At 41.2% G+C, this 12,634-nt stretch overlaps 1 protein-coding gene across 1 annotated transcript in view; it reads left to right on the forward strand.

Moving 5' to 3' along the window:
• The window catches only part of nalf1b (NALCN channel auxiliary factor 1b), a 112,956-nt gene continuing 100,322 nt past the window's right edge, over nt 1-12,634 (forward strand). Inside the window, exon 1 of the mRNA XM_084724016.1 lies at nt 1-1,333. Within this exon, the coding sequence (XP_084580142.1) occupies nt 602-1,333 (732 nt within the window). The 5' untranslated portion in view covers nt 1-601. The remainder of the gene's footprint in view (nt 1,334-12,634) is intronic.

Below are 12,634 nucleotides of genomic sequence, written 5' to 3' on the forward strand. Positions count from 1 at the left end.
GCAACGATGGAGCTATCGCAACGATGGAGATGACGCAAACAGACCCAGCTCTCCGAAAAAGTGTTTCAAGACGAACATGGCGGCAACTTAACCGCGGTCCAAGATGACAATGGCCAACGGGAGAAATGATTCGAGGCTTTCCGCCCATGTACGGGACAGAGAAACCCGCCTGCGTGCATCCAAAGGGCTCCTTGCTCTCCTTTAAGTGAATCTGCGAAGCGAGCGGCGGCAGACGCGCAGCATCAGCACCGAGAGACTCGCAACAGCTGGTCTCCCTGCGCCCCTGACGAGAGAACAAGCCCGGGGAGGGACGGTAAGGTAGAGGGGGGCATGCGGTCAAAGAGGACGCCGTTTCCCCCCGGAGAGCCATGGAGAGCCGGGATGCGGCAGCGCGAAGCTTAATCTGTGCGGGCGCGCTAATTGGATCGGAATAGCAGCGATTGTTGCGGGCGCGATAGAGGAGCGCCCTGGACCGGCGGAGGCACGGCACCCCACCGTTACAGAGGAGAACCAACCGGAGTCCGTCTCCCCCCAAGTCAATGAGTATTGTGGCAGAGCAGCCCCCGCGGTGGAGTCGGCCAGGGCAGCACTTTCCTAAAATATGACCAGGGGTGCTTGGATGCGTCGGCAGCATGATGAAGGCTTAAAATTCTGGTTTGCACCCCGAGAGAACGAGAAGCCATTTACCGAGTCGGAGCGGGCCCAGAGATGGCGACTGTCGCTGGCCTCTCTGCTCTTCATCACCGTCCTGCTCTCTGATCACTTGTGGTTCTGCGCCGAGGCGAAACTGACGCGAACCCGAGACAAGCGGTCGGACGAGGGGCTTGCAATCACGGACATGGGCGAACACCCAAACTCCCTCCACCGACACCATACCCCAACATCACCTGACCCCTACCGTCTCGCCAGAGAGCCAGATGATATTTTTCTAGGGAATTCTACCAAACCTCTGTGGCGAATGGACACCTGTCACCCTGACAGCCTGTCCAAAGACTGCTTTACTTTCACGGACGCGGAGACCGTGTGCCAGGGCCTCTCCGCTGGAGGGGAGAAGGGGACACAGTTGGCGTACGTGAATCTGAGCGATTTATACCTTTCTTTTTGTAATTCCTACTCACTTTTGGATTTGTTTTACGGGTTTACGAGTCCGGGCGTTTTAAATTGCACCCTGGATATGGCCATGGGGGAGGATGAGCCGGGATGCAAAGAGTGTGTGCGGGCTTATCAGAGTATCGACCAGGAGGCGGAGAAGAGCTACCGGGAGTTTGAGCTGCTGGTTCAGAAATACGAGACGGATGCATACTCGGTTAGGACGTGCATGGAGGAATGCAAGGTATAGGACCACACACACACACACACACACACACACACAAAATACACAAAATACACACAAGTGCATTTAAGGGGGTGGGTTCACAGTCGTCATGGCAACCGTTGGGCATATCTGTCAGTATATGTAGTTTTTAGAGTTCAGGCTACCAGTGCCTTTATACTGCATCATTTGGCCTGTCAGGGTTTGCTTGCACAAACACATATCTGCACCACATGAGGATGCCATGGGGGGCTAGAGGACAGGTCAACAAACTCCTGCAGTCCTTCATCATCCTCTACTCCCTCTTGTTGCTGTCAAGTGAAAACCACTTATCCCCAAAGTTGGTGATTTTGTTTTTTTTTTTCATTAAAACTGAAGGAGGGAGCACTCCTTTATCATTTGAGACAATTCTCCTATCTCTTAAGCCAAACAAACCACTTACAAAGCCAATGGATAATCTGAAAAATTCGTTGGCACAAATCTGAAAACATGGCTGCTTTTCTCAGCTCATGAAAAGCTGACATTTTGGATAAAAGTGTTTTTCTTTTACTGAACAGCGGGACTCTTTTTTGCTTGTTTCTCTCAAGGGACTAAAAAAAGAAGGAAGGATCATTACATCACCAAGAATCATTCTTTGCTCCAGACTTTGATGCCAGTTCTACTCAATCAAGCTATTGAATAACAGAAATCCAGAAATCATGATGCAGTTACTCAAGACAATCCCCAGACCTTATTGTGAGCCGTTTCATGTAGGAACTATGTTCTTTCTGCAGTAGAATCTACTGGAAGGACTTTCTTTATAATAGGAAAAATATGTATGCTTGAAGTCTGTCCCTTTAAGCCAGACTTAAGTCACAAGTTTGAGTACTGGAGACTTGCTTGACTAACACTGATAAAAGACCTGACTTGACTTTGAGTTCATGACTTGAGACTTAACTTAGACTTGAGACAAAGACTTAAAAGGACTTGACTTTTTTTTTTTTTAAAAAGTTATGAAATATTGGTATTTTTCCATGCACATGAGCAGAGGCCAACACACATGGCAGCTATCATGGAGGGGACTTATGTTAGTCCAAAAATAATACAATTTTGATTGTGTTGTGAATTGTGTTGTCGATGGCAGTAAACGGTGGTCTGCGGTGTCATATGAAAGGCACCTTAGACAGATGCGTTAATAAGGCCAAGGAGAAATGGTGTGATCTTCCTGAAGGGGAGCCAGGACAGAAGGCTGTGATGTAATTTTTTTTTTCTTGTCTATTTTCACTTTAGAGCCCTTTGGAGCTAAAGAGATAAATTATTTTACTGTCCATTGTTTTTCATTTTTGAGGCTTGTTTTTGACTGCCACAAAATGTCAGATATTAGTAAGATTTGTTAAGTATAAGCAGGCTGCAACACTGTGCATTTATGGTGAAAATAACACTCAAATTTTCATGACAGCTGTCTTTTGACTGGTTTACATGTGGACAGTCATCAGAATTTCACATGAATTGACTTGACTTGACTTACTCCCACCTCGGCTATTTGGAGACCAACAGCAAATAAACAGATGCCCACATTTGGAAAAAATCAGCCAGTGTGTTATTATTTTAAGTGTGCTTTTCTTTTAGTGTCATAGAGGCATTTCTTCATCAAAGGTCATACAGCATAGATATGTTGGGGTTTAGTATACTTGTCCGTGCTTCTCCCATAGGCTTCAATAGAAACTGGCACCAAATTCTGGGGTATAGAAAGTTCCATAGTTCTATATGATGACACTTCCTTCTTTTCTAGTGTCCTTGGCTTCTCTCTCTGGTACTCTTAAGTCCAATCTTTCTAATATGGACCACTTTGTGAACTGTGACTGTGGAAGTGACGTTTGACATTTGGAGTAAGGGCCAGGCTTGTACCACTGCTCTATGAGATGAGGGGAGAAGAGAGGAGGGCTGCTGCTGAGTAGTGCTCATTTCAATATTGTTAATAGCACGCGAGTGATTTGTGCACCTAATCCAGGCTTTGTATTGTCCCCAGTTTGCTTGTTGTTCCAATAACATGACAGTCTTAGAGCACACATCTCGGGCTCTGGAGTACATGTTGTGCATTGGTCTATATCACCTGCACGCTCACACACACAGATGAACACACTCTGTCTTGTGTTACTTAAGGCTTCGAGGCCCACTCGGCTAGGCTGAACGATGAAAACTTGCCTGTAAATAGAAACATGGTGGGGATGCATTGGTTGAATTACACTTCAATCTCTTTCATTTGTTGTTCGCTGGACTGTTGCAGGGGCTCCGTCTGTCTCTCAGTTTTGTGTCCTCCTGTGCTCGCTGTCCATGGTGCTGAAAGAAGGCCCTGCAAAAGGCCTGTCAGGAGGATATGGTTGTGTCTTTAGCTGTGTGAAAATATATCCATTGTTTTAATTAGTCTGCCAGTGAAGTAGGGTTATGTAGATGACTTTATTGGCACAAAGACCAGGACAACATGTTCTCCATCTTTCCTACCTCTACCCTTAACTGATTAGCTAAATTCAGCCGAAGAGGACCTCATGAACCCACCTGGTATACCCCTTTTCCATACAGATGTGCTGGCCTGGTTTGAATCAGTTTGATTTGGCACATCCCCAGCACGACAGGGATCTCTCCCATCTCCTTTACAACAGGGCTACCTGCTTGTAGGTGTGTCTCTTAACTGAACATGACCTCCGCTCGAGGTGAGCAGCTGTACAACAGTGGATAAACAATAAATTTCCTGTAAATGCTGCACAATGAAAGTCCATCTGTTATTTTGTTATCTGGGCTTTTATTATGGAGCAGCAAAATCATTCATTAGCAGTAACTGAACACAATGCCCATCTAGCTGAAAGTGAACATGAAACAGTGAAACAAGCAGAAACTAGACAGTACATACAGGGACACTGGAGACAAAGTAAACTTCAAACACAGAGGTTCAGTTAGAAGCTACAAAAATTCTGAGAGCTGAACACAGAGAGACTTTTACCAACATAAGCTGAGTCTCATGACACAGTGTGTTTAAGGGGTCGGATGTGCCAATCACAGGTTAGCTGCAATCAGCGAGACGTCACCGCAGCTCGCCTGGAGGTGGGTCGGGCGCACTTTGGCCCCAATCCAGAGAGCGTTCTTATCAGGCACAACTCGACAAGTGGCAATGAAAATGCAAAACAGCGAGTGCCAATAGAAGAGCCTCAATTGAGGGGAGACATGCAGTTTGGGGGTCTTTCATTAACAAGAGTGAGAATCACTTGTATGGAATATTGTTAATGCCCCTAGGGATGTGGAAAATTTGTGTGGAGATGCGAACAAAATTTCAGTACATCATTTATTTTTTCTCAGTGTGACTACTTGCATTTTTTTTTAAACATAGCGTATTTGCATTGATCCACGATTAGCTTAGTTAGACATAACCTCCACATATTGTGGCTCTTGTCCAGGTTCATTACCCTTCAACTTTATAAAAGCCAAATGCTTCTATATGCTAGGTTTTACTCTAAGTCAGGGAGTGCTGTTCAGACTGTAATCATCTGCGGTTGGTGTTTACATCTGTTACATTTCACCATCCAGTTGTTTCAGCCATAAGGCACGTACAGCCGATCATAATGTTGAGAATTAGGTTTTCCATTTACAGTTACTGACTTTTTTGCAATGATTAATAATCTTTCGACCTCTAAGCTTTATTTGTGCACAGCAGATGAAAAAGTTTGATGCACAGTACCTTGACAGATTTTCTTGTCCGGAACATGAAGGCTTTGAGGAATTGTAATGACAGTTGTTTTTAAATGTGTCCAAAACTGGGCGAGCTGCATCATTATCATCGCCATGGCGACACTATCACACAGGTCAGGGTATGAACCTTAAAAAGCAGGAACTATTCTCTCAAAACTGCCCTGAAATGATCCTGCAGCCCAAACTCATTTCCACAAGATGGATGTTGTACAAGGGCAGATGGTCAGGGTGTTGGGCTGTGAGTGCTGATAATCCATGTGTTTGTGTGAGGATGGATAGTTAGTGGGTGGATATACTGAGGATAAACCATCACAATGGAATCATGTGCTGTTTATATGGTTGTTGATTGTGAGTCATACCTAATTGTTATGCCTCTTTGTCAAGGGACTGCGTGCATGCATATATATATATATATATATATATATATATGTATATATATATATATATATATATATATATATATATATATATATATATATATATATATATATATAAATATGTGTGTGTGTGTGTGTGTGTGTGTGTGTGTGTGTGTGTGTACATATGTATGTATGTGCATGAATCTGTTTCTTTTACCATCTTACAGCTGCTTCCTTCTTATGCCATCTAATCAGTTGTGTGCATTGCACTCCTACTCTTTGCTAATGTAATCAGACTCAGGCAGGGCTACAGCAGCCTTTTAGTCCCTTTAGCCCAATCTGAATTGCTAATCTGCTTCAGTGTTCGTATGACCTTTGTGAAAGCACAGCACCCCAGGCCTGCATCATAAACCACTGCTCCTTGAAGAACCACTCTGCTGGACAATAAAAAGACATTAGACAGCTTGAAACAACAATTGTTACTATTCACTCTTATCTCTCTTATTCCTCTCGTCTCAGACTTCTCCACTCTTGTAAATTCTTTGTCCACAATTAAAACAACTGTTCAAGGCTTCTTTTCAAATGAGTTGAGACTGTAACACCATGTGGTGTTTGTGTATATGTTGTAGATGTATGTTGTCAGTATACATTATATATGTTCAAGGAGATGATTGGTGAACAGATAAGCAGTGAGATGAGAATAAAGGAAAAGGAACAGTGGGAAATGTGAGATAAGATTGAGAGGTGGATTTCAAGCAGGTAACAGAAAAAAACAACTGTGTACAGTAACAGTAAAGATGGGAAACTGTCACAAAGAGGCAACAAAATCCACACATATAAACAGACACACATTCTACACACATAAGACGTAACTAACCCACTAATCATCATGGACAGATGTAAACTGTAGCTGTCATTATTATTCAAACCAGCTAGTTTTCATCTGGATGGTTTGTGGCACTGAGTCTGTCTTGTTTACTGCCAGAGAATGATGTGTTACTAGAGTTTGCCAGATAGCTAAGCTAGAAAATACAAATGAAAATTCATTACAAAACAAGCAAGACACTTATATATTTGGATATTTGGTTGGTTTGAATGAAGCAAATATTGCAGACACAATACAATAAACAACAACATGAACATAAAAACATGACGAAACTTCACTAAAAACTGGGTCTTACTGTAAGGTAGCTAAAATATGGGGGTCCAAAAGGGATTGTGAAGACCTACTGAATATCTTTCAATGCTAAAGTGGCCTCTGTACCCTAGTGGATGTAGATGTTTATAATTGATATAATGCAAGTTGTCATATGTGGAGAATTGGGCTGTTGCATCAAACACTGAACCCTCAGCCATCCAAACATTATGATTTAAAAACCTTCTGTGTTTGAGGTAGTGTGTCCCCTCAGAGTTTCCATTAGGCAGGAGTTGTTGGCCAAGTATTTTTTTCCCGAAAGTTTATTTATCCATGAAAAGATAAAAACAAAAACAACAAGGATTAGCAACTACTGGGTGTTATCTGCGTAGCCAAAGCCTGATATAATTAACTTCAGTTGTTGCCCAAAAACTATTAAAAACATATCAGTGAGCCCCTCTGTTGTGTGTCTGTTTCCATGAAAATGGGCACTAGTTTATTTAGTACCTGTTTTAGTATCTGTTGTCATAAATACTCACTTGCGTATTCATCTGTGGCTGAAAATAGTCCCCAAGAAATACACTATTTGCATCTGTTTGAAAAATGTTTGATGAAGACCACAGTGGTCAGCTGTTTTATAAAATTATCAAGCTGTTATGAAATAAATCAAACTTTATATTTGTGACCTGTATTTGCAGTAAAAATCTCTATCAGGGGTAGCAGAAGAGAGAAGTCTCAGTCTCAGGTGCTACTTTTGACTGAAATGGGTCTGTCTGACGCTCTCAGGCTGTACAAATCCCACCTCTTTCCTATAGCAGCAGGTCCAGACCGCAGCTACCACGTCTATTGTTAATTTACTCAGATCCTAATCAAGGTCACTTCAAAGGCCTTTGTCATGAGAGACATTTTGCCACATCACAGTAGGAAAATCACAGGTGTAAATAACTAAATTAATGATGGCTGAATTCCGTTTAGATTCTACGGTTTAAGTGTCCTGCTGTTGTGCCTGCTGGTTCACTGTCACACTGTCACGGTTTACTGGGACACGTGAATAAAACAGTGTGATTGTTAATTTTACTAACACCTGTGCATTTCTTACTGTGACAAGGCAAAATGTCTTGTGAAAAAGATTGTTGGGGGCAGTATCCTGCATCCTGAAAAACTAATGTTTAGGACAATTTACTTATTAACTTAAGGTTCTCAATAGCTGATGTTTTCTTCTATTTCTCCTAATTAAACATTTTCTTAATCAATTAGTAGTTGTTAGTCAAAGCCAGTAGTCAACAAATTGCAGGTTTATGATATTAATTATTTGTATACAGACAATATTTTTTACAGCGAGTCACCTGTTAAATGCTAATGGCAAAAATGGTAATGATGATTCTAGATATGTTAGAAAAAACAGCAAAAAGACAGAAGATTTAATGTTAATTTATTTCAACACAGTATTACCTTGATGTTCAAAATAATAGAAATAAATAACTTCCAACTTTACAAAAACAACATGATGGATGATGTATTTTTACAAACTTTCTACAATCTCACTCCACAACTGCATCAACTGCTTCGCTGTCTGAACCCGGTGTGTATCATCTTCCTGGAGTCATAGTCCTGGTTGATAAACCACCTCGGTACTGTATTCCTGGGCATCGAACTGGTCTCCATCAGTCTCTGAGGCTGTGTCCCAGTAACTGTTAATGGAACAAACTAGCGAATGGCAGCTACAGCACGATTGCACTGGTGACTTTAGTGTTACACGAGAAAAGGTCCATGTTGCAACAATCCCCTGATACTTTTGTTCTGGGCCGAATGACAAGGTGCAGGTCCCAAATTACATTTTTTTGTTTCTTTTTTTAAAGAAAAATAAATGAAAACACAGTTGACTAAGACTCTTGGCACCAACTAATGGATTAGTTGACTATTAAGGAGCAGGCCTAATATCTAGTGTGGCAGTATCTTCAGCCTGAAAAACTAATTTTAGGACAATAAAGCCAACCAACCATAGTGTGACCACACATCCCTGTTTTATTATTTTACTGAGCTTATACTTACTTGATATTGTTATATATAATGTATTGAACTAAAATTTGAGAATTCCATAGTTTGTCATAGCTTCACTCACAGTGGTAAAGTAAACTATGATTTTTCTGACACAGTTTATAAAGATTCTTAGTGCCCACCTTATCATTCACCCTGCACCATAGTATATTGCAGTACAACATTTACCATGATCAAAATACATGAAACTGGTCATCTTAACAAACTACCAATACAGGAGCTTAAAACTACTATAAGTAGTTTTGAACTGGAAACACTGGTCATTGGTCTTAATTTAATACTGTTACCTACATATGACATGAGTTAATGAGATCATCTGTGAGACACACACATGCAGGTAGCACTATGTATCAGCACAATTTGGGTTCAAAAATGTCAACTTTTGGTGCAGTGTGGCCTGTACTGTACAGCAGTGTGAACATAACAGGAGAAACAGAAAATATCTGGAAAGCTTGTGTAGTTTGTGTAATGTAACTTTTATGTAATGGTGTCCTTCAGCCATTGGTTATTTTAGGTTCCAAAATGTAAATGTTACTTTTTGTTAGTGTTTGTCATATGTTTGGAATATATTTGTTCAGAACATAGTGATTTAGGGTGTTTTATGTTGGTAATTGTTATTTTTGTGTTGGGCTATTGTTACACCATTAGTGAGGTCGCTAGTAAATTTCTTCACTCGAGCGACACTGCAGAATCCAAGTGATGTTGGAAGGTGTTCCCATTGCACTACGTGCTAATGCAGAGTAGATGTGAGAGGTGCTATTAAACCCTCACTTCACATTGCTTAACATAGTATTTACAAATAGAAAACATGTAGTGTTGTGTGAAATTTAGATAAGAATGTGTATTGGTAATATGAATCCAATACCAGATGAATTCTTTATGTCAATATCAGGCCTAAATACTGATATGGGATCAGATCGGTCTTATCTCTAAATAAAACTTGTCAAATAAAAAAAGGAAAATGGATGTGTAAAAACTGATTTTCTGTATTATGTATGAGTATAATATTTTATATGTGCTTGGCAAAAATACATCCCAATTGCTGTTATGTCCCTCATTTTTGCCTCTTGTTTGTTCCTTTGTTTCTTTCTTCTTTCCTACTTGTGTTTCTTTACACCTTTTGATCTCTCTCTGTTTCTCTGTCTGTATCTCTCTCTCTCTCTTTCTCTCTGTCACACACACACACACACACATACACAGGAGCCCCATGTGCAGTGTTTCCTGCAGGTCCAGACCTGACTGTCCCTTCCGGTGTAATTTAATTTGCACTCCCATAATTCTCTGCTTCTCTGGTGGCTGTGTCTCCAGGGCTGTATCTCAACATGTTGATCTCCTCTCTGCCTCTATCTGTCATTGTCTCTCGCTTTCTTTCACATCCTCTCTCGTCGTCTTTCTCCCATCTGTGTCAGAGCTCTGAGGAACCGACATCACACGTACACATGTGTCCAGTGTTTGTCTCTGCATCACCTCCACCCCTTCTCTCCCTCCTCCTCACAGACTTACTTCCCATCAGGGGCCTTGGTTTCTCGCTCCTTCTTCCTTTCTGGAAAGACTATGTGGGTGTTGGGCTCTCTTTTCCTGCTGGAGTGATAGATACTGATCTAGGTTAAAGCCCTTTCCTTCCTTTCAATTACAGGCCTGTCCACACAGATCCCACTGTGTGCTCCTTCACCCAGCTCCTCTGCCCCCTCTGCTTATTCAATCACCTTTCTCCTCTATCACTCTCCATTTCTACAAGACCATTCGGTTCAAGCCCTATTTAATTTAGCTCTTTATGTTCATGTTTTAACTCTGCAGTGAGGATAGACTAATTGTGTTTTCCATTAAATAAAGCAGAATTATAAAACGTCCCTGTTTAGAATTATAGCATCAGACGTAGAGTAAAGAAATACAGTCAGTAGAAACTAGAGTCTACAGACATGCTCAGAGCTCTGTGAGGCAAAAGTTAAATTAAATGCTAGCATGCTAACATCCTAACAATTACAATGCTAACATGATGGTATTCAGGTATATGTTTACCACATGGTCAGCAGTTTTGTTTGGGGTGTTAAAGAGCTGCAATGTTTTGTCAATTCATTGATTAGTCGATCAAAAGAAAATTAGTTGACAAGCATTTTTTTTTCTAAAAAAAAAAAAAAGACTATATAGACTTGTGTAAAAATAATCATATTATCATCATTTATGAGCCACTAAATGTGTGTGATGGTGGCTCTATCTGCACAGTCACCGCAGATTTTCTTAATTTCTCACATTTTGCCGTGTTTAGGATGTTTCTGAGTTTCAGCCTGTTTGGCAGTGGTGTGTAGCAACCAACGGTTACATCACATTCTCTGTCTCTTTCCTCTGCTCTCTGTTTGTGAGAGCAGCAGAAAGACACACACACACACACACACACACACACACACACACACACACACACACACACACACAGCCAGAGAAGACTGAGGGTTGCTTCAGCTGCAAATCTGGTTCACTGCTATGTTTTCACCGATATAGCTCCTTCCCTTAATTCACCCTCTATGTCACTCAGCCTTGTTCATTGAGCGTTTACAAGCAATGCTCATATTCCTCCTTTAAGGAACCCTCGCCCATGTTGACTTTAAAGTTGAGATTGTATATTACAATGGAAAAGCTGAAAAGCAAGAACTGTGAGTGAGACTGTTTTTGTTAGTCCATCCAAAAATTGTGGAGATACGCCACTCTGAACCAAAACTAGCAACCTGTTGGAGGCCCTAGATGCAAACCGAGGTGATCAGCAGAGTCAATTGGATATACTGAACACAACACAACTAAGCCACTGAACCAGAGTTAGCTACATAGTGAATTTGCTATCACTGGCCTGGTAGATGTTAAAAAACAGCACAGTACAATACAAACAATAAAACACAAATAATTAAGAGAATACAGTCAACAAAGTTTACAAGAATACTTCACACATAAAACATCATATGCATTACGTAAACCCCATGTAATGTGACAGCTAGTTCCAGAGAAAGGTATATATGAGTGATCACATGATTGATTTATCCTGTGCCATGCTTCAAGTATTGTTTTAAAAATACCTGAAGTCTCTGCATTCTCTAGTATGGATGGGAATTGAGTCCCATTTACTTGCTGCTCTGACTGAAAACGCTGATTGTCCTAAAGCACTGTTCCTAAATTTAGCCAAACAGTCACCTCTGACTGATGCCCTAGTCTCCCCAGCATTGTCCCTGCAGAATGACACACACATTGTGTTAGTGGTGGTGGCACAAGATCATGAATTAATTCATCCACCAGTCACATATCTACAAAACAAAGAATCTCTCTAATATTTGTAGATAACTGATCAATCAGCAGACTGACATTGGCATCCCTAGAACCCCACTGCATGACTACAAGTATAAATAAATGGCAAATAAATCAGAACCATATGTAATACATTACCCAGGACTCAGTTATTTAAGCCCAAAAGCAGATAAAATATATACAGTATTCATATGCATTATTCATTCAGTTTGGGACAACTACATTCAGAGATAGTAACAGCATAACAAAACATACTGACTCAGCATATGTTAACACATTTTGCTTTACTACAAAATGAACTACACATTCGTTGAAGCTGGCACTTTTTTTTAAATGTAAATTAAATGTAAGTATGCTTTGACACAGCACATAATGTGCATATTGCTCTGCTATCAACACAGACAGCATGGCCCTACTGCAAGTCCTGCACTTTTCTCTCTCTCCCTTAAATTCAATTAGGGCTCTGTTGCTTCTCTACGCAGCTCAAATAGATCCAGGGAAACTCCCCTTCATATGAGCTGCCAGTGTTTGTTTCTCCCCAGGCAGGAGATAAGGGAATGCGTCTGTTCGAGAAGAACACAGCAGCACTCCCATGGAAACGCCTCCTCGTCGTCCTCTATTCCCCGTCTACGCAGCACAATGAGACCGTACAGCTCCCTCCTTCGCTGCCTTGGGCCTCGGCTCCAATCAACACATCCACACCCATTTCTTTCTCTCCATATAATTTTCCTCCTTCTTTCCTGCAGGCCACTTATCTGGAAA

The sequence above is a fragment of the Lutjanus erythropterus genome, chromosome 8 (assembly GCF_056507025.1).
Source record: "Lutjanus erythropterus isolate fLutEry1 chromosome 8, fLutEry1.hap2, whole genome shotgun sequence".
Taxonomy (NCBI): Eukaryota; Metazoa; Chordata; class Actinopteri; order Lutjaniformes; family Lutjanidae; genus Lutjanus; species Lutjanus erythropterus.